The sequence below is a fragment of the Tachypleus tridentatus genome, chromosome 10, assembly GCF_004210375.1.
Source record: "Tachypleus tridentatus isolate NWPU-2018 chromosome 10, ASM421037v1, whole genome shotgun sequence".
In the NCBI taxonomy this organism is placed as follows: domain Eukaryota; kingdom Metazoa; phylum Arthropoda; class Merostomata; order Xiphosura; family Limulidae; genus Tachypleus; species Tachypleus tridentatus.
Genome location: NC_134834.1, coordinates 76,993,147 through 77,016,708, shown reverse-complemented (window position 1 = coordinate 77,016,708; position 23,562 = coordinate 76,993,147). Strand labels below are relative to the sequence as shown.

At 33.2% G+C, this 23,562-nt stretch overlaps 1 protein-coding gene across 1 annotated transcript in view; it reads right to left on the bottom strand.

Moving 5' to 3' along the window:
- LOC143229633 (amino acid transporter heavy chain SLC3A1-like) overlaps positions 1–23,562 on the bottom strand; it is a 36,173-nt gene that overhangs the window by 6,232 nt on the left and 6,379 nt on the right. The window contains exons 2-3 of the mRNA XM_076462228.1: positions 1,896–2,832; positions 544–1,167 (exon numbers count right to left, since the gene is read on the bottom strand). Of these exons, the coding sequence (XP_076318343.1) occupies positions 544–1,167; positions 1,896–2,720 (1,449 nt within the window). The 5' untranslated portion in view covers positions 2,721–2,832. The remainder of the gene's footprint in view (positions 1–543; positions 1,168–1,895; positions 2,833–23,562) is intronic.

Genomic DNA, 23,562 nt, shown 5'->3' with positions numbered 1-23,562 from the left:
TACCAGAACTGTCGAGTTTTGCTTTTGAAACGTCTTTTAAGTGACTTGAAATACCTGTTTGAAAATGGATTTTCTTTATGTAGGGGTTGAGATCAAAAAACTAATTCGCGACTTAACAAAGGTTCTTTTCGCTTAATTATTGTTTCTAAAATAATTTGAATATTTTTAGCCCACATAAATTTTGTTTCATTTTTATTCAAAAGTATTGATAACAAGCCCCCCGCTAGTACAGCGGTATGTCTCCGGATTTACAACGCTAAAATCAGGGGTTCGATTCCCCTCGGTGGGCTGAGCAGATAGCCCGTTGTGGCTTTGCTATATGATAAACACACACACACATTGATAACATTCATATTGTTTAATTCAAGTCCATAACTGTAAAATTACTCTCCAACTGTGAGAGGTCAGTGAAAGTTTAAAGTTCAAACGATCACACTGTGATTGTGTCAAATCGTTTTAGATTTTTTTCAAACAAAAAATATTTAAAGATATGTGTGCGTATAAACCTAACATATTTGTATCCAATAACCTAGGTTTTGTTACCTTGTCCGTAAGGACATCTTTCGAATCCTGGAGTTTAATCTCGTCTCCGTAGAACAACGAAACTGACCCAGGTAGCATCAATAGTAGAACCATGGCACCCAGAGTATAAGTTGTGCCTATCTTTGTAGCCAGCCTCGTAGTCTCAGCGCTACCTAAGTGCCAATTAATCCAAGACGACTGTGAGAAGGTGCTCCATTCATCAGCCACGGTCAATTGCGTTTTAATGTCTAGCGTATGTGAAAGGTTGAAGTTTAAATGAAAGTCTAAAATATCACAAAATTTTAATAAGGAGATCAGAAACCGAGACTTTTTCTCTCTCATGGTTTCAACAAAGCGAGATGAGACGAGTAATATATTTCTTCTTGTATCTGTGCTGTACTTGTTCAGCAGAAGGCGCCAGTATTTCATTATAACAAAGAAATCTTTCTCAACTGTGGTCTGGAGATGTTCTAGACCTTTTATATAAAATCCATCTACACCTTTTTGCAGCCAAAATTCAAGAGCTGAGTTCATTTCTTTTTGAACATCAGGATGTGACCAATTTAACAACAACTCTCCACCAAAGGGTCTGTTAGGACTTTTTTTTTCTTCGACATGGTCATCTTGAAAATTAGTAATCTTTTCCTAGAAGTCAGAAAGTACAAAATGTCCACTTCGTTATTTGATTTAATTTTTCACAATAAAAGGCTAATCAATTAATGTTTCCTTTACAAATAAAAACTGAACAAGCTAATCTTACTGAATTCTGTGACATATATTTCATATTTGAACTTAATAAAACTCTGTAATAACATATTCTCCTTTTTGAAATATATTTTACTATATTATTATACGATTAAAAAGATGCCGACACATATTATGCATTTGAAATTGATTTTTAATGGCTGTTCGGTAACAGACAAGAGTAAATCATCAGTTTTATATATAAATTTATGATAATTTTAACTTTAACATTAATACTATACATTTATAAACAAATTATTTTTATTTACATTAGCCTTGAAAATGTTTCGATGATACAAATGAAAACATCGAAGTTTTTCTTGTTGATTTTTTAAAGAAAATAATTCGTTTCTTAAGCGATTCTGCAAAAAATTGTAGCAAGCAATGTCTTGCTAATAACAGATAAAAACGTTAACGCGTGTTCAACTATTCTGCGAATAATAAATGTTGTTTACTTACCTTCTTTACAAATAATTTATCAAAAATCCTCATGATTTTTAACAATAAACACAGAGACGTTTTTTTTTATATTATACTCTAAGTCCACAGGTGTATTAGTTTTAAATTATTTTATATTCAACAGATGTATTTGTAATTACTTTGCTTGTAACTCTCAAAAACTATTTTACCTTTGTTGCGCTGGTTTCGGCGTAAAAATGTCTATATTTACCACTTTTATTCTGCTGCCAATGAGCTGCCCAAGGGTGCTGGTCGCTGGTAATTGTTGGGTTAATGTCCAATATCACGTGTATACCACGTGCGTGAATGTCTTGCACAAGCTTTTCAAAGTCAACAATGCTGCCTAGATGCGGATCAACATTCTTGAAGTCAATAACGTGTGTATACTCCAAAGGATAGTCTAACGCGCTGAAAATAGAATTCAATCTTATCGAAGCAACGTTTAAGTTTTGTATATAAGGTAGCCTCCAGCGGAGTCCGGCGAAGTCACCGAATCCATCGTCATCAGAATCTTGAAAAGAAGCCGGAAACACTTCATAAGATACAGTACCCTGCCACCATTCTCTAGCCGGAATACAGTGGGATGTCTGAGACGTCACTGACATCAGCACCACACAAAACAATCCAACCAGGACACACACAAACACTACAAAACATCCCAAGCGGAATCCAGCCCAGTTCCATTGAAACACCAGAACATCTAATGGGCAGGAACTTAAAGGAAACTCTCTAGTTCGTAAAGAATAGTTTGAGTCAGTCTCAGCGGACGTGCTCTGTCTATCTTCCTGTGATAGGCGGATAACGAATGGCTGCAAGGTTTCTGACTCGAGTAAATTTGTGGAACATTCTGGTTTCTGACTCTGTTCACTGTCGGTAGAAGAACACCTAGATATCAAGCTGGTATTGGATTTAGCTCTTTCCTTCATCATAAGTTGTGGTCCATCAGAAATTCCTAAAACTATATCTCCATTTAAGCCAGAATAATTATTATCCATTCTGGAAAACTGGAAGTCACTGTTGGTACAATTTGCGAATATGATTATTTTAGAAAAAGCGCACAACTTGTTGAAAACAATCAGTCCTTCACTGCGGGTAGTAGAAGGGTACCTAATAAAAAATATTATGTCATTGTCAGAGAGTTAATTTAAATAAAAAAAAAACTTAACTGAGAAGATATTCTTGTCTTATGAATGTTTTATATACGTCGTGAAAATAATACATAAACCGTTTTCAAAGTTGTTGTTTGTTACGATAACATCAAAAGTAATTAATTTGTTTTTTGAATTTCGCGCAAAGCTACTCGAGGGCTATCTGCGCTAGCCGTCTCTAGTTTTACACTTCTAAACGAATAGTGGGATTGACTGTTACATTATAAGGCCCCCACGGCTGAAAAAGCGACCATGTTTGGTGCGACGGAGATTCGAACCCGCGACCTACAGATTACGAGTCAAACGACTTAACCCACCTGGCTGGCTAACAAGGACACGAGAAAGTGTCAACCTTGTATCCACATGTAAACTTGTTGGTCGTAACATTATATTAGATTACTTTACACAGTAATGTGTACTTACCTGCCATTAAGTAAAACTATTCTGTATTGTTAGACAGAAGTGACTAAATACAACATATCTTAAATGTAGAAACACGTTAACTTACCTTTCACGAGAATATAGAAACACATATGTAACGATACCCTTACAATCTAGTTTTCAAAGTACTTATTTTACTAATTCAGAACGACAAAAAATAATTATCGAACTTGGGTTAATAATATATTTATCATTCCTTTGTTCTACCCAAAATTGTCTTAAGTTCAATTACTTAAATTAACCATCCTTGCCTTTTTCTCTATTCTGTTTACTGCCTAATATTTTCATTTACAAGTTCACTTCTACTGCGTATTACAATCGTTATATAAATAATATAGCCTAATGAATAAGCTTACCAGGCGACTTTATTGAAAAAAATATTTCCACAATGAACTACATTATTCTTCAGCAATTTAAATATTAAATTGAAACTGAAATAAAAGCAGCTAAATTATTTTGCTCCTTAAGAAATTACAGGTCTTATCTTATGTCACGATTAAAACCGAAATTCAAAAATGTATCGATGATACGCAATTTATAAACACAATCAAACCATTCTGGTGCACTATTTGCAACAGTTTTTAGTTTGGTTTGTTTTTAATTTCGCACACAGCTACACGAGGACTATCTGCGCTAGCCGTACCTAATTTAGCAGTGTAAGACTAAAGGGAAGGCAGCTAGTCCTCACCACCCATCGCCAACTCTTGGGCTACTCTTTTACCAACAGATAGTGAAATTGACCGTCACTTTATAATGCCTCCACGGTTGAAAGGACGAGCATGTTTGGTGTGAAGGGTTCCATGGTTTTACTGTTTGAAGTACGACAGGAGTGTTCATACCAAGTTTCAAGTTATAATTGTGGAAATAATAACGAAAGTGTAGCGCAATTACAAAAATAATTATAATCTAGATATCAAAGCATTTACTTTATTTCAATATTAATAAATATATACGTATTACATATATATACAAGTTGGTTTCTATACTATAGAACAAAATATAATTAATAATGATATTGCATAAAATCTTAACTGCTTCTTCTTTGTTTCCAGTTTTTCTTTTTAGTGTTATTGTATTTATCACCTCTTTTTTGAAGCATGTTTAGCGCAGCAGTAATCCTAAACAACCATTATTTAATAGAGCGTACGTAAGCTAAATCCTCCTAAACACTCGAGTTTTGCCTTTCTTTTCAAATACAGGCTTATCTCTTTACTCTTGTACAAGAAAAAAAAATGTCTCGTTTCCTCATTGTCAATTGATCACGGGGCCTCTTTTCCGTGTCAACTACACGTTCACACATTGAGGTAGAAACGCTAATGGTTTTCTTCCCAAGACATCAGTTTAGTTCAACCAACAAAATATAGAAGTTTGCTGAGATTACAGATCTTGTCACTGGTTCGACAAAAATGAAAAAAAAAAAGTTATAAGCCCACCAGATTTTCCGTTCTTTAAGATTTTTTTTTAATTACAGTTCGTTCTATCGTATTAAACGAGAAGACATGAAACTTAACAATGCTCGAGTTTGTTTTTTTTTCTTCGTCATTCGTAAAGACAGCAACTGATGTGTCATTATTAAAGAAAAATTGTATTTTGAGTTATTTTTCTATCGTATCTTTTGTAAACAGAATTTTGAAAGTTGAAGAATTCAAGAACAGTCTTTCTTGTTAGTTCTACATCCATTATTTGGAAAATGAAAATTTTCCAGTGAGCATAACGTTAATAACAAGTGCTATTCCTGTAAAATAAACAATAAATTGACAAAGAGAACTTGCAAGATTTTCAATTTTAAACAGTGCTGTTTCTTAGAACAGGGTGCAATGAGTTATATAAATCGTAGAAGTAAAGCATGCAGGCAATTATAAATAATCCGAAATATGAAGATTTGAACTCACAACAATCGTGATGTTCTCCACTTCGCGTTAAAATACTTACAGTATTTTGTAACCCTTCGAATTACATTAAAAACGTAGTTTCATGTATGTTGTAATTGAATTATTGCATATTTGTATTCATGAAATACATTAGAAAACTACGTGGATACCAATTACAAACCGATTTTTTTTTCCTCTTTCAAAATGAAGATAATGAATCCAGTTCCTTCAAATTACACGAATGATTCTATTTTTTATTTTTTGTATTATTAGTGTACTCAGTTTAATTATAATTGCACGTTACTGATTTTTATCGTGTGTGTTTTTTTCTAATTAGGCTAAAAATGTGATTAAAATCACGTTTGATTGTAATTTGTTATTGGTTTTTACAACTAGTGTTAAATGCAAAACACTTCATGCTCGAAGTTCCAAACTTTACGTTCTTTTTTCATAAAAAAATCACACAACCAAAAAATATTTGTTTTTGAAATACACGAAATTTAGAAATCAAAGTTTCTATAAAATGTAACAGTTTTTAGCTTTATTTTCATTATGATTATTCTGGACTGAAGTTTCGAATTCTGTTACAAATTTAGACTTTGCTACAAACGTACTCCTGATATGGCCTGCTGGTTAGAACAATTTACTCGCAACCTATGGACCGAGATTTCGAATCCCGTTGGCGTACATGCACGTTCTATCATCTGTAGAGGCTTTATAATGTGACGGTAAATCCTAATATTCGTTTCTAAAGACTAGCGAAATAGCGAAGGATGATATCAATTATCTTCTTTCCCTTTAGTATATCATTTCAAAATTACGGAAGACTAATACAAATAGCCAGCAAGTAACTTTGTGTGAGCTTCATCAAACAGACAAATAAAGTTAATAAACGTACTTAACTGTTCAAATAGCTTCTTTTTAAATTATGTTTCCTATAGTCTTGTATATAGATTACCTTAATCAAAAATTTTATTTGGATCATTAGCTGAATTATATTGAATATTGCCCAGAATAAATTTAAACTATCAAAAACATCCTACTTTGAATTCCAGCAAGTTAGTGTTAACATTTGAACTACTTTGAATAAGAAATTATTTGTAAATGAGCCAGGCATTTGAGTTTAAAATTAGATTCAACATTTCGTAACAAGAAAGCAATCAAATTATTCTTTTGCACTTTATTTTTTAAACAAGGATTTAGTATGAAGTAAACGCATTTTCTCTCCTTTAACTCTCTTTCAACCACTAGATAGTTTTAAGAAATTAATTTTATGTTATTTATATTTTAATGCAGTCTTCTACCACTTCAATTTTTTGTTCCCATAATGTATATTTCTGAGGAAATATTCTATTTCTATTTCTCATTAGGTTTTTGTAGTTGCTATCAACTATGCAACACTAATAATTTTCCGTCAGTATGTAAAAATGATATTCCAAAAGACTAGCTTGGATTACTTATAGCAGAATTTAGCATTGACAGTTGTTCTAAAAGTTAGTAACAAAGATTGGTGGACTTCATGAATTAGAATACTATCGCACTCATGATCTATTTACAGTTGCTTTAAAAGCGTGGCAAGTATTTTGTTTGTTTGTTTTGAATTTCGCGTAAAGCTACTCGAGGGCTATCTGCGCTAGCCGTCCCTAATTTAGCAGTGTAAGGCTAGAAGGAAGGCAGCTAGTCATCACCACCCATCGCCAACTCTTGGGCTACTCTTTTACCAACGCATAGTGGGATTGACCGTCACATTATAACGCCCCCACGGCTGAAAGGGCGAGCATGTTTGGTGCGACCGGGATTCGAACCCGCGACCCTCGGATTACGAGTCGAACGCCTTAATACGCTTGACCATGCTGGGCCCTCTCGTGGCAAGTATTTAATACGTTTCGTTTTTATTTTAACAACACGAATTGTGTTTATTAGTAAAACTTAGAGTGTATACGACTGGGTTATTTTTGTTCGTTATGGGTTAAAGATAAACATAAGAATCTGTAGAGAAAGAAATTAGGTGTTTCTCCCAGAAGTGTTAATAATTAATTTCCAATAAATAACTACCATTGAATGATTGCTTAAAAACAACTATATGATTGAAACAGTAAAAGATAAACCTCTACGTATGGTTCCTACTTGGAATTTGGGGAAAAAAGGCATTTCTTACTAAACTTTTGTCAACGAGTACAAATGTTTATTCTTACCCAGTTTTTGACTTTTTGTGTTTTCTCTACATCTTTTTTTTACGCACCTGTCTCTATCTCCTGAACAAGAATAATACATGTAATATTTCATATAACAAATAAATAATGTTGTAAATAGGTAAATATGCAATTACCGTTAAGCTGATAGAAAAGTTTTTGTTTTTAATCGTTTTTCTCGGAGTTAAGTTTGAGACCCACGATGGATTTTAATCACACAACACTTTATAATCTCAAGTATTTAAAAATTATTCATTATAATAAAAGAAGAAAATATATTTACTTAAAAGGTGTTATGTTGATAGTAAAAATTATCTGAATCATACTAATTCTGTCCTTATTTTGTACATCCTAATTTTATACATGACAACACACTGTTTATAAAAAATGACCGTTTAATACTTCTGATATAATGAAGTTATATACTATGAAGTATGAGATAAGACAATATTGTATTTTGATAAAAATGGAGACAATTAAGTAAGATAAGTTACTAATTGCACTCTCGTTAAAGGATACAATAAAATATATTTAAAGGCCCTAAAATGCATTGGTTTTCTTTGGTATTAGAAGCTGAGTGCGGCTTAGTGGTTAGCGTGCCAATACGAAGCTTGAAGGTTTCGCACTCAGAACTTTCAGGCCGTGGGTGCGTAATAAGAGTGAACAATCAAATCCTTTTATTTTATTAGCGTAGTCCACGAGTTGTTGATGGGTGTTCTTGACTAGCGCAGGTATACTTAGAGTCTGTTTGGACGAAAATTATTAAATAACGACTTGCTGTTAGTTACTAATAGCGATTACTATTTGTTTTTATATGGAAGATATAGTGTAACACAGGGTGTCCGAAAAATTTGAAACCATAGGCATACTCCGAGGAATGTTTTTAATGTGTTTCACATACTGTAATTGTAATTCGAAACAAGTTTTGATTAACAGCAGGTTTAACTTGAACTTTTCATGCTTTGACAACACCATATTCAGACACGTATCTGAAATTAATACAATCTGTAATTCGTCTATTTTTCCCAGATTTTTTGACACCCTGTAATGTCAAATCGGAAATGAACTCCTAAATCACCCATGAAAATTACTTAAAATATGCCCTCCCCAGTGGCTCAGCGGTATGTCTGCGGACTTACAACGCTAAAATTTAGATTTCGATACCCATGATGGGTAGCTTTGTGCTTAATTCAAAACAACAACTTAAAATATTTGACTTAAATATTTTGCCCTGTAATCTTAAATTAGAAATGAACTCCTGAATTACCCATGAAGATTACTTAAAATATTTGACCTAAATATTTTTCGTCAAAGCAACATATAAATATTTTACAAGCAAATGATAGAGTCGTCTTTGTAATTCATCTAAAAATTTCTTAACTAAATCAACAGAAAAAAAAACAAGGTTTTGATGTGTAAATAAAAAGCAAAGATTTACTTTGGAACTAGCTGTCAATTACAGGCTAACTTAACGCATGCGATAATACTTAGTTCTTATACTTTCGAAAAGGACAATCTAATTGACGTCCTCGAGAGATAATTAACTGTCTACTAGTGTAGTTGCTGTATTTCCATTGTACTCAAAAATATCAATAGTTGGGGAAAGTCTTGTACAAAAGACACTAATATAATCTGTGTTATTTAAATAGTAAGTAGCTGAGATAATTAAACGTTAAACTTCTGTGATTTGAGTAACTACAATGTGGCCTTAATTACGTCTAAAACTAATTTTTGTTTTTTAAATGCTTATGATATGTAATTTATCACCAAAAATAGCATTCGGCCATTATCAATAACTCGCCTACCAGTTCTACTGGTAAAATACTTGAGAAAAGTGATTTGTATTAAATCTTTACTCTTACATATTGAATTTTATAACATACAGAGGTTGAGTACGTTAAGTCTCTGTCACCAGATCCGGTCGTACTCTACCAGAAAACCGTGAATCTTAACAATAGCCCTACAGCATAGTTTTCATTGAAAAAAGCAGGTTCTACTGTGTTAAAAGTACACCAGCTCTCCTTAGTATCTCTTCATAATTCATCTAATATAAGCTTATTGCACAGAAATCCATAGATTTTACTTCCAATGACTTGACTGGCATGTTTTGTATAGAACTGTATGAATATATGTTTGACCCTCCGGTTGCTTGATGTATCTGATGGTTAAATGGATATGTCATTGAAGTCACTTGTGCCCATTTTACTTGAGTCACTTTACCAGATGTAAAAACGTTTTGACTGTGTTGTTTAAGCTGTAGTCGTGGACTATCACTATCACTCAGCTTACGACGGCTAACATAAGACTTTATGTAGGTTTGTTTGTTTGTTTTTCTGGCCGGTACTGTCTTCCTAAGTTGATATGGATTTCTTTGTTTTCCAATGTCATTAATCACGACGGATGTCAAACTCGAAACTTGTAAGTCCTCTATCTCAACACATCTTTGAGATTGCAGTGTACAATTATTTTACACTGGGTACGACTATTACATACCCTTTCTAAAAGTGATCAATACTTAATAGCATGAGACTATGAAATGGTAAACAGTCAAAATGTAGTTTTGATACACTGCGTTCCGCCACCTTAGTTTGGCCAATCTCTTACAATTTGAACTCAAAAGCTACTTTTTCTAGATATGAAAACTCTATCACGTTTTCTTAGACTTAATATTATGAAAATTTTAGGAGTAATGAAATCTTGAGATCATGGATATTTTGTTATTACAGAAATCGTGGGATAAAATATTTATATTATAGAAATGGTTATGCTATTAAAATCTCGGCAGTATGGATATATTGCGATTATAATTAGTAGATGATCAACTGACACCATCTGACAACTGAATTAGAATCTATCCTAAGTAGGACTTCTCATCCACAAAAGGTTGGAGAAATGGCCAAATGTTAACCATCCTTTGGTTTGGAACTGAAATGCTAGTAAAATTGAACATCGTATATTTATGGCCTTGCTATCTTTATTGTAGGCCCGGCATGGCCAGGTGGCTAAGGCACTCGACTCGTAACCCAAGGGTCGCGAGTTCGAATCCCCGTCACACCAAAACACGATCGCCTTTTCAGCCGTGGGAACGTAGTATTGTGACAGTCAATCCCACTATTCGTTGGGGAAAGAGTTGGCGGTGGGTGGTGATGACTAGATGGCTTCCCTCTAGTCTTACACTACTAAATTAGGTACAGCTAGCGCAGATAGCCCTCGTGTAGCTTTGCGTGAAATTCAAAACAAGGAAAACCTTTATTACCCACACGTGACCTCTAATTTAGATGAACAAAGAGTATCATCATGTGTGAAAATTGGGTGAATAACTAGGAATATTCACACAGCTCATCTGACTCAGTGTTTGCTGACACCCATCCTCCAAGATACCGTGTTACATACGTATGTAGTTTTGTGTTATTCCAGCTGTTTATGTAAACTACATCTAAAGATTATCTAACAAAGAATGTTAACCTTTACTCTGGTTACTACACTGATGAAAATTCATTTAGTGATATTTACAACGTTACCATTAAGTATCCAACAACTCAGTCAGTTTTGGTTTTGCTTAGAAATATGTTCATATGACGAGAAGTTCCTGAATTCTGCGCATTCTTAGATATATACTTTTCATTTAAAGTTCACCACATACAGTCAATATGTTGTAGAAGTTTTTTTTTTTGGCTACATTTCTTATGGTTCTAACATATACATAGTGTGGATATTTTGTGTCTTGTTGTTATGAGTAATAAAAGTATAGTGATTGTTCGTCACATCTTAAAAGCACTATCTATAATATGAAACATGATACGATTTCATTTCACACGAAAATTATATAATACTTTCTTACCGACTCACGACACTGAGTTTGATTTAATTACAAAACATTGTTATCAAAGCTGAAGGATTATAATGCCGTTTTTGTTTATTTAACTCTGCATATAGTTATGATTTTATTCCATTTCTTCCCTTTATATATTTTAGTCGTTATTAAGTATGTATTTTTGTTCCTCTTTTTCTGATTTGAAGAAGTAAATTTTAAGATGTTTTTGTAATACAGAAGTCACGATATAATAATAAGTATTATTATGTCTACAGCTTATTAGTTTAATTTAAGCATTTATTAATTTAACTTTACCAAATAATATTTTCAATTACTTCTTGATTTTTTATTTAAGGTCGACTAACAGTTGTTTGTGTTAATACAAGTTTAGATTCGAGGTTTATGTGTTAACTGATATTGTTGTTACAACTCCTGTGATTTTTTCAATCATCAAATGATTAATCTTTGCTTCCTAAAATTTTCATTGTACAGTTTTCAAACTTGCAGCATGTTATTACAAAATGCATTGTTCTAACTTGTTTTGGAGTGTTGATTTGTATTTTGATTGTTATATTATAATGTCTAGTGAGTTATTTAAAATAACCAGATAATATTGTTTTGTAACTACAAATTTCCTGTAAGATTTCAGGATTTGGACTTTTGTTATTTTCTGTAATAGTGTTTTTATTCAAACGCTCGTGCACTGAAGTGAAGTAAATATTGAAATGTTGTCTAAAACGTTTGTTTTGACACTATTTCATTTTTCTCTGTGCCTTGTTTTATCTCAGCCTGTGAAAAACAATTTTGTAATATTCATTGTTTGTTCTGTATGAGGTGTTTGTTTAATCTCATTATTATGTAGTGACGCCATGTAGGCATCGGGTGAATAGTCAACTTGTGTCTATGTTAGCTAGTTAGGATTTTAACTTGATAAAAATAACAGTTTGCATTTACGATCCCCCATTATCCATTTTTAATTTGAAAGTAACGTTCTATGAAGATGAATCGAGGGAACTGATGAAGAAGCTGTCATTTTTAATCGTCTTAAATGGCAGATGAGTGTGAGTGTTAGATCTCCTCAGCTGATTGGTCAAACTATGAAGTTGTAGCTTTTCTGGAGAATGCTATTTATCGATTCACTTCCTCTCTTTATGTCCACTATTGTAAAACACTTTATGTAGCTTTCTCTCATTACGTGTCTTTTCAGATTTCCCCGGTCCGGCATGGCCAGGTAGTTAGGACGTTCCACTCGCAATGTGATGGTTTTTAGTTCTGGTCCCCGTCCGACCCAAGTTGCTCATCCTTTTAGTTGTGTGGGCGTTATAATGTTATAGTCAATCCCACTAGTCGTTGATAAAACAATAGTCTAAGAGTTGGCTGTGAATGGTGATGACCAGTTCGTTCTACTCTTACACTGCTAAATTAGGGATAGCTAGAGCAGATTTTCTTGAACAGCTTTGAGCAAAATTCAAAACAAACAAACAAACAGCTTTAATTTTATTCTTTCAAGTCTTTTACGTTTATTTTTATTTCATTTTCAGTTGAGTTATCAACTATTTGTTTCAGTGCATTATTCAGTTATTACTGAAGCATGTGTAATGCTAACTTCATGTTTTGCACAGAATTAATACTTGTGTTTTCCGTTACACATCTTCTCAGTTAGTGAGTTAAGCCTTTAAAGTGATCGTCACCATTCTTCCATTATCCGTGGATTCGAATTAACTCCTGAATCGTTAACCTTAACCACAATTTCTCATCATCTGAACACTGAAGAGGAAAGTCAGAAAAGAAATCTGATTCTATTCACCACTGAAGGGTTGATAAAGAAACTCAGCAATAAAACTTGGCTCTTCTTCAAAGATACCATTCCTTCTAAATAACGTATATAAGTGATTAGGTTTGTTTACTACCTGGAATAAACTTAACTAATTATTTATGGTGAAAAAGACAGCAAACGTTTTTAAACTTGTCTTCCGATAATTACATTAACATGTAAATGAGATAATGGTTATGACGGGCTACAGGCAAACGAGGACAGAGGCCGTTTTAATTAACATTTAGATGTAGCTGAACAACTAATGCAGAAAGGTGGTCTAGTCATCTTATCACGTTGCAAGACCAATCGAAGAAACCAAGAACAGAACGTTCTGCTGAGCTCAACCTAAAACAGGTGTATGAGAAACTTACATTAAAATATCTATGTATCCAAATCACTTGAAGAATGTACACTCCAGGATATACGTAAGACTGGCCGTAGCAGAGGAAGAAGTTATAATGATGTGATCATTGTAGAGATGTGTCTAAAATACATCTATGCCATTGTACACCCATGTACAAATTATTCATACATTATTTATAATCGTGTTCCACATAGTATACTATGAAGTAATCATCATGAGGGCCCTACGTAAGAATAAATCTGATATGATTCACTGTACAGTAAAAACTGATTAAATCTTGTTTGTTCAAGGCACAATAGTTAAATTAACTTTCCAAATGATGGTAAAGCATAATATAAGGGTCAATAACTAGCACAAACTAGCATGAGGCTAGAAAATGACAAGGCAGACTATTTTTATGGACAAATTTGGCACTAGAACTGTTTCGCCTATACCATATATAGTTAATAAAGTTCACCATCTCGGACATATATAAGTTAGAATATCCTGCGTTGTGGCTATTAGCCAATGAGGTCTATCTTTGGAGTTAAAACAAATGTAAAGATAACGAACTGAAAACTGATGAATAATAAAGATAAAATATTCATCTGGATATAAGGAAACTGCAGTTGACCTTCGTCATCAAGCTGTTATTTCACGAACTGTTCTTTCTTGGCAGTAGAAACAGGTAGAAGCTGAATGAATGTATGCTACAAAATATTTCTTAAAACAGAAGGATGCAAGAAAAATTGAAGTCAAAATTCTCAAGGTTATTTGTAGGAATTCTGGTTATGAACATGTTGCTTAAATCATACACGTGTAAACCTATTATCCCTCCAGATACATATCTACTATCAACTTGAGTAGTATGACTAATGGGTGGATTTTTATTGCTATTCTACATGTAGATCGTAACTTTTGACGCCTTTAAAATACTACAAAATATAAAAGGCCCATTATGACATTGTTAAATTAATTGAACAATCTGATCTCCTATTCAAAAGAATGGATTGGTTTAAGCGATCGGAAACTCTAATCATATAGTCATTGATTATTCTGAGGGAAAATATAAACATGACAGTTTTTATTGTAGGTTGATTTTGCGTCGCTCTGTATATTGCAAAGTACAGAAGTAACAATAGCTTATTGTATACTGTGCTTCAGGATCATAAGTACTGACCCTGGAAATAGTATGAAAATATCAACATATTCTTGTACGTCTATTACAACCTGGCTTTTTATTCAATGCTTGGATTTAATTCACACATGAATTTCCAGAAGCAAGATGACCAATCATCACTGATTGCTCATTCCTAGCAGATAGAAAAAAGGATAAGCTAAAAGAAGTAATGTGTGACGTATGGTCAATGAACGAAAAGCTAGAAGTTTCATATATTACGCGATTAGCACAAATTAAGCATTATTTTAGAAGAAAAGACCCTTATAAATGTTTCGTAATACATAATATTTTAAGGACTGAAACAAATTATAGTTGTTGTAAAATAGGACCTTGATGTGACATATTGAGGACTTCAGACTGTTCATTCATTAATAAATAGTTCTGATAGGCATTCCTAAAGTGTTTTAGTGTATATATCTAATATATATTCATATCATATAAATTAAAACAAATAAAGAAAATACATACCTACCTCACACTGAAACTTTCCTCAGGTTTTTTTAAGAGCAAACTAGTGAATTATTTGATTTGTTCGTTTGTTTTTCGAATGAAGCACAAAGCTACACAATGCGCTATCTATGGTTTGTCCATAACGGGTATTAAAACCCGGTTTCTAGCGGTATAGGTCCACAGACATACCTCTGTGCCACTGAAGGACTAATTTCTTCGTGGTTCATATGTTATAATTCCTCGTTCCTTGTGTTTAAAAATGAAAAGATAAATTAAACGATCTTGGGATTTTCTGTTCCATAAAGAGCTTTTCACTCCTCAACACAAAAAATAAGCTTCATCCGTAGAATCGCTAATAGATGTGAAAGAAAAATTAGCACAGTTTCTACGTTTGAAAATGTCGAATGCAGTCTATTCAATACATGTCACTCGGGCAAGAAACGTTTTCTTCTTTGCAAACTTTAAAAAGTGTACTGTCTATTATTTAACCCCCCCAGTGGTACATCATATGTCTGTGGGCTTACAACGCTAAAAGCCGGATTTCGATACCTGTTATGGGCAAACCAAGTATAGCCCATTGTTAAATTTTGTGCTTTACTACAGGGTGTTTGGAAAGTCACTGTGCAGTATTGTAATCATATTTCAGATTTTGATCCCAGTATGGTTTTAACAACTGAAGAACGTGTATGGCTCGTCGAACACGTATTCCGAGAAGATGGTAGATACACAGATGTGGTGCGACAGTGATTTGCTGAAAAATTCCCAAATACACCTGTTACACGTCACAATGCAGTTCGTAACCTTGTTGATAAGTTTCGGGAAACAGGATCAGTGGATGATGCCAAACGCTGTGGAAGGCCAGCAAAGCTATCGGAGGAGAAACTGTTGGATATTTCTGACAGTGTGATGCAGAGTCCATCAAAATCATTACGAAAGTTAGCTCAGCAACATGATATTGGTCTTGGAACTGCTCATAAGGCCGTCAGAAAGAAATTAAAGCTCTTCCCATACAAAATAATGGCGGTACAAGAACTGGAAACAACTGATAATGAAAAACAAATACGCTATTGCAGATGGTTTGACCGATTTATCGAAAAGAATATAGCTAATGTGTTGGATGTGACCTTTTTCACCGACAGAGCATGGTTCCATTTCTCGGGTTACGTTACTTCACAAAATTCAAGATTGTGGTCATCCGATAATCCTCACAGTTTGCACGAAACACCCCTACATGATTTCAAGGTTGGTCTGTGGGTTGTGATTTCCAAACGTCGAATTGTTGGCCCTATTTTCTTTATAAACACAATAAACAACAAGCGCTATTGTTCGGAGATTCTTCACATCTTCATCGGTCAGATGACAAGTGATGAAATCAATTACTCATGGTTTCAACAGGATGGTGCACATACCCACACATCTTACAGATCTATGCAGTTATTAAAGGAATGTTTTGGAGATCGCATTATTTCCAAAGACGTGTCGCCCCCGCGCTCACCAGATCTTAATTCACTAGACTTTTATCTTTATCTATGGGGAGCAGTAAAATCTGCAGTGTATCGAGATCGTCCGTGCACGCTGGATGACTTGAAAGCAGCGATAACAGCATTCATTCAGTCTATTTCAAGCCAGCAACTGATAGTGGTGTTTAGAAACAAAATAAGAAGGATCCAAGCCTGTACTGATCCCAAAGGAGGTCACTTTCAACATTGTTTATAATTGTCATTCATATTTACCTCCTGTATTCTATATTAAAACAGGTCTGTTAATAAATATACAAGTGAACAGTGACTTTCCGAACACCCTGTATAAAGAGGTTCTTTAAATGATTCAGTGTCTACATCACACATCTAAGTTAGATAAAAGTTTCAAACATTCAGGTTTTTATTTTGTACCTAATTTAATATTATTTTAATATTTATGTTTGTTCCAGTTTTATCTATATTGTTAAATGTGTATTGCGCAAGTCCCTCCTATTCTCTAAATTTTTAGAAGATTCTTAAGAGTAAGAATTAACAATATATGTTTTGCATTATCGCCCACTGAACTTTCGACAATTTCGCCTAAATATTATAAATCGACGCGCCAACAGACAGTATAATGTTGTTGGTCTGCTACAGTCAATGTATATAAACCTCGGAAGCTATAATTGTGATAAACGCTTATTAATCAAAAAACTACAGAATTTGACCAGAAACGTTTGTAGATTTCGAACACTACAAATTGATTAATTACGTGAATTAGTTTCGGACGTAAGTATTTGTAAGAAAACATTGAATATTGTCGTCGATGAAAGACATAAGTGGGTTTCAAGCTGGCCAGCTGTTAAGAAAAGTGTACCAACATAGAAATAATTCGCTCTACGTGAACGTCAATAAAAGATTCAGTTCCAGACCAGATAGAAAACTCAGTAGAGTTTGCAGCCCAGCATGGCCAGGTGGTTAAGGCGCTCCACTTATAACCTGAGGGTCGCGGGTTCGAATTCCCGTCGCACCAAACATGCTCGCCCTTTCGGCCGTGGGGGCGTTATAAAGTGACGGTCATTCCCATTATTAGTTGGTAAAAAAGCAGCCCAAGAGTTGGCGGTGGGTGTTGATGACAAGCTGCTTTCCCTCTAGTCTTACACTGCTAAATTAGGGACGGCTAGCGCAGATAACTCTCGTGTAGCTTTGCGCGAAATTCAAAAAACAAACAATTTTTAACACGAAGAGTGTGTTTGTCTTACAGAAAAGTCACATCAGGTATCTTAATTGACGTTCCTAACATTTACCAGCCAGATGTGAAGCATTATTGTAGGTTTGTCTTCTACAGTTTTTGATTTCTCAGTTTACTACTTACAAGGTATTTAGCACAATCTCCTCTAATTTCTTGACAGTGTGAGAGTTTATTGGAATAAATAAAACATCTTTATTTGCTCATTTTTCTCAATGTATCTTGTTATAAAAATAAGTTGATCAATATGACGTCTGGTGTTAAACCAATAACCATGGAAACATTAACTGCACTTTCAAATTCGTTTATAAATGTAAGTTGAAGCTAATTTGACATTAATTTTACGCACTCATCACAAGTTTGATGTATAACCTTACGTATTATAATTTATCTCGAAGGGGTCTCCGATTTATTATGTTACATACGTTGAGTATTACGATTTCAAATATCCGGAAATTTGAAGTTGGAAGTTAAGTGAATATTAATATGTATCAATTTTATGATATTTACCAACAATATTGAAATACAGAATTTTCTTTCTTGACACAAATATATTTTAATGTACAAACAACAATACAATTTATAATAACGATTATTGCAAATAATTATTTATGTACAAAAATTTTACAAATTCACAAACAATATTTAGGCTTCTATCTGGTCTGGAACTAAATATTATATCCAGGTCCAAGAGGCACAAATTACCTTTATGTTGATACACAGATATACTTTACTTGACGGGATGCTAGCTAGCTCTATTCTTGTTTGGCCTAACGTTTACAAGCTTCCTATTCATAGAAGAAGATAGATATTTAAGGTCCTCGTAGAAATGCTAACGTCAGAAGTTAATTCTCTGAAATGTTCGTGATGTTCAAAACATATAAACGTTCCTCGTCAAATTCTGTAGTTTTCCGTTTAATAAGCGTTAATCACAATAATAGTTTCCAAGGCTTATAGTATACTGACTGTAGTTAACCAACAAATATTCTGTTATTTTCTCTTGGCTAGCTTTTATACAAATTGTGCGAGATTCTCGAATGCTAACAATGTTCACAGACACGCTAGTATTTTCGTAAACCATATATTGTTGATTCTTGCTCTCGAGAATATTCTACAAATTTAAAGAAAGGCGGAACTTGCCCAGTACACATTCAACGAAATACGTCACATTAATGAAACTGAAACAAATGTAGATATTAAAATAAATGTATAACAATAAATTTGTTCCAGATGTGACAAATAGCTTGTAATTCCTTCTGGACACTGATTATTATAACATCCCAAATATATTTTTTTAAATCATCAAATCCACTACGGTACTCAAGACAGCTTACCTTTCTTGTTTTAATTAAAATTTTCTTCATGGTCTCTAAATCCTAATCCTAATTTGGACAACAACTGTACAGCAGCTATAAGCGTGTGAAAAATACACGGTACTGTTTTGTACACTATCCATTTGCTTTCCCAATATGGTCGCAATTGTTATAATGCCTTGAAATTTTGTACGTAGCAAATATGTGGCCTTTGGCTATTTCACGCTCAGTTTATTTGTTTGTACGTTTTTCCAGTCACAAAAACATGTAATAAAGTCACTTGTTAGGCTTACTTTATTATTTGGTAATAATTTTCAAACGTAATAATACACACATTTGCTTGTTGTATTGTAGAAAATACATTGGTTTTTTCCGTTCTCACCACTTCACTTTAGACGAATAAGGTCTGAGGTGATCTTAATGCTCACATCTTTGCTCGTGTCTTCAGTATTTTCGATTTTTATATTATGTAACATTCAATAACTTTGTTGGTAAATTATATCTGGTCATAAAGTAATATCCTGTGAGTAGTTAACAGCTGGACTTCAATATTTTTAAAGTTTAGCTTCATTTAGGATTAGTTCATTATTGCCAGTTAAAGCTGTATTTATTTAATCATCAAAGATTCGTCAGCATCTTCATCGGTTGTTTTCTCAAATAAACTAAAACTCCTTCTCATTAGGCCTAACGGTGTTCCAGGAAACGGGAAGTTACACCACTCTGCTTCTGTAGATGTTTTTTCTTTCGGTTTTCCTTCCCTTTTTATTATACTATACAAATATACTCTTTTCATAGTTTTTACTGTACAATGTGATTTAAAATAATCACACATTTTCATTTCAAAAAGTCACTAAATATCTGTATTTGATAAATTTGCTTCACTAAGGTGCTTACAGTAGTTATTCACGCTTGAGAATGCTTGTTAACTGGACGGTACTTATTAGAACAAAACTAGGTAATAAAATGCATGTTGCAACTTGTGTTGCAAGATGAAATCTGTTACCTTTTATGCACATATGTAGTATTTAAAAATTGGAAGTACATAAAAAAAATAATATGTAAGAGATAAAATGACAATTCATGATTTAAATAAATCTATTTCCAAGATTATGAAGAATTTAATTTTAAAAAGATATGTACAAAAATACCAAATTAAACTTCCTGAGTTGTTGTAAAACATATTTATTTAAATTTATATTTATGTACTAGAACTTAAAAAACAACAACGATTACACCAAGCTATGTGATACATATTTTTCTATGACTGTTTACTTATTTTTTGTATGGAACATGAAAGTGTTTTTATTTGTAAGCAAAATATTTTTAGAAAATTGTGGATATTTTGGAAACCTTCCAAGAAGGTTGGCACGCCTAGTGTTGTATATGAATTATTGAAATGTAAATAGATAAGTTTTGGATTATTTAAATGGTGGAAATACAAAATTGTGTTTTTTCGAATATATTTAAGTTGCTAAAAGGATGTTCTTAAATATCGTACATGGAATGGATAATAAGCAGAACTAAGACTTTTCAATGAATGACAACTCATTTATCAAAGTGAATTTCAATGAATGACAACTCATTTATCACAAGTGAAAGTGTGAAGGTGCAGCGCAATGAACTAAGTTTAGACGACGGCCCGGCATCGCTAGGTGGATTTAGGCGTTCGACTCGTAATCTGAGGGTCGCGGGTTCGAATCCCCGTCACACCAAACATACCCGCCCTTTCAAATGCGAGGACCTTATAATGTGATGGTCAATTCCCCACTATTCCTTGGTAAAAGAGTAGCCCAAAAGTTGGTAGTGGCTACTTCCCTTTAGTCTTACACTGCTGAATTAGGGACGGTTAGCGCAGATAGCCCTCGAGTAGCTTTGTGCAAAATTCAAAAAAAACAAACAAACAAGTTTAGACGAAATCTAAGCCACAGATTTTAATGTTAAGATATATATATCGCTCTTCGTGTAATAAATGAAAATTAAACAATATTAAAAAATATGTCCTTTACATGTTTCATAAAATATAAAACATGCACATATATATGAACATTTTTAATTTAGAGTTTGGGGCCCATGAATCGAGGGCCATTGGTCAGCTATTTTGGCTGGAGGCCAGTTATCTCTCATATCTAAGCAAATTTGTTAATCCATAGACGTAAGATATTACAATGATAAATCTTCTGATCTGCAGATATGAAAAAGATTTTACTTTTTTGATTTAAGTATTTACTCTAGAATTTTTGGCTTTTACTCCGATAATTAATCAAGAAAAATGTATTACTAATTTAATTGAAACACTTTTTAAACTATTTTGAAGTAGGATTTTAGGCTAATAAATCCTGTAATAGCCTACCACTAAAATCGATTTAAAATGAATTTAAAAGTTATGAAGCGTTAGATATATAAATGTAAATTAACATAACTCTATTCGATACAAACGATTCTAAATACGTTTTAAAATATTTTGAAATAAATAAAACTGATGTGAAGCCTATACATCTGATATAAACAATGTTTAGAGATAAGCGTGAACTTACTGTTATAGGTTGTTTCTAGACATTTGTATTGTTGTTTAATCGGAAGTCTAACGTAACCCAAAGGACATAAGTTTGATGTCTTGAACATCATCCAAAGTTTCAAAACATTAGGAAAGATCCTATGATATAGGGGTGAAAAATCGATAATGCAGAATTGTGGTTTCTATAATTCAAAAAGATTGGTAGTAGAAGCCAAATGTCATCCACTGTGATCATCGCTGGGAGCAGGCTGACGAGACAACCACCAAATCGTTAGCTTCGGAAAAGGCTTATTTTTTATTCAACTTATACACTGAAGGATACAGCAATATCCACAGAACAGAACAGTTGTTGAGTCCCACTAAAGATATAGGGGTTCCTGTCAAGATAACTTCCAAAGTATCGCTAAGAATGTAACCACTAGCGGATTCTCTCAGTCATCTATCCGAAGATCACTCCTTCAGTGACTAGACAGCATATAATGATAAAGGGCCAAAGGTCATAACAGATTTGTACCATAAGACACGGAAAAGATCACTTTCTTCAATTCACCAAAACTGTTATTTCCTTTTAAGTTTTACATACTTCATTTATATCTACGAATATTAATGTTATTAATAGTCAAGAATTACTTCACTGCTTACTATAGAAGTTAAATTGTAAGGTGCGATTTTTTTCCTTTACAATGTAATCGTTTACTGGACTTTATTCCAGGGAGAAGGCGATATTGTAGCCTATGATTTTAATCTTTAAGTTTCTTAAAATTATTGTTGTTGTTTAGCTAGTAGCAAATCATGTTAAAGATTTAGGTGTTTCCAAGCCAGTGAGAAGGATCACTTATATCTCATGATGCTTTCACTCTCAGAATTGAAATACTTAGGCGAACTACATGAAACTTAGAACAAAGTTACTGAGCAGTAACAGTATCTAGTTTCAGCTTAATAAATAATGTATTTTAACTTAGTTTTCTAACAATATTATGTCCTGAAACTTCCCAAATCTTGTTATTACGTACATTTGTTAAGCACATTAAATATTATTCTTTCTTTCCTTTTAGAATTTCTTATTGTTGATTAGAAGGTTCTACTTTAATTATCCAATGGTTTCCATTTTATTAATGTTCGTTATCATGTTCCCTTTGAAACTTTATTTTATCGAACACATTAATAATTTAATACCAACCTTTTTAAGTATTGTTAGATAAAAATAGGTGAAACAATTCTTCTAAAAATATCCATAACACCAAATATGCTTGCCCTTTCAGCCGTGTGGCGTTATAATGTTACGGCCAATTCCACATTCAAAACAAACCAATCTAAAATATTGTTTGTAGGAATAAATTTATGTGTAGTAAATATACTTTGTTTAAATAAATTAATAGTTGTTTTACTTTTTTGCATTGTTTGAATACAACAAGTTTAACAATGATATTCAATGAACATCACTTAAATATTTTGCCGTCGCTACTGTACTCCTTAAACCTTATAAAGGTGCCTGATGTCTGCTCATAATTTTCAAACAAATATAATTTAAAACGAAAATAGCTTCACGTCTAAAGAAACTAAATACATTTCCAGGTCTTTGAATTGTTTCTAAGTTTTCTAAACTTCCCACTCCATTTAAATGTTTTATCTCAGTACCTAGGTCTTGTCATTTTCCCACAAAGCCATAAGTCACTTCTCACGCTACATTTTTCACTTTAAATTGATTTAAATAGTTTATATTCTGCTCTAAACAATGTTACTTGAACTCTGTCTGTAGTTATGTTAAAAGTTGAGTTTCATTAGTCGTTGCTCACTCATAAAAGGGTGTGAACCGAGGGGCTGCATTAATAAAATTCAGAGAAAAGAGAAACAAAGCATGAGGGAAAGATTCGTGTTTCTTTGTAAAAATAAATATCTGCTTTAGGATAAACTGATTTTTTTTTAAATTGATAAGTGCATTGTTTGCAGGCGAGACTTCCCGGAGCTACGTCGATATAAAATTTTGTTCATCAAACAGTTTTTTTCAATACAGTTGGAATTATTATTTTTACTTCAAGAATTTT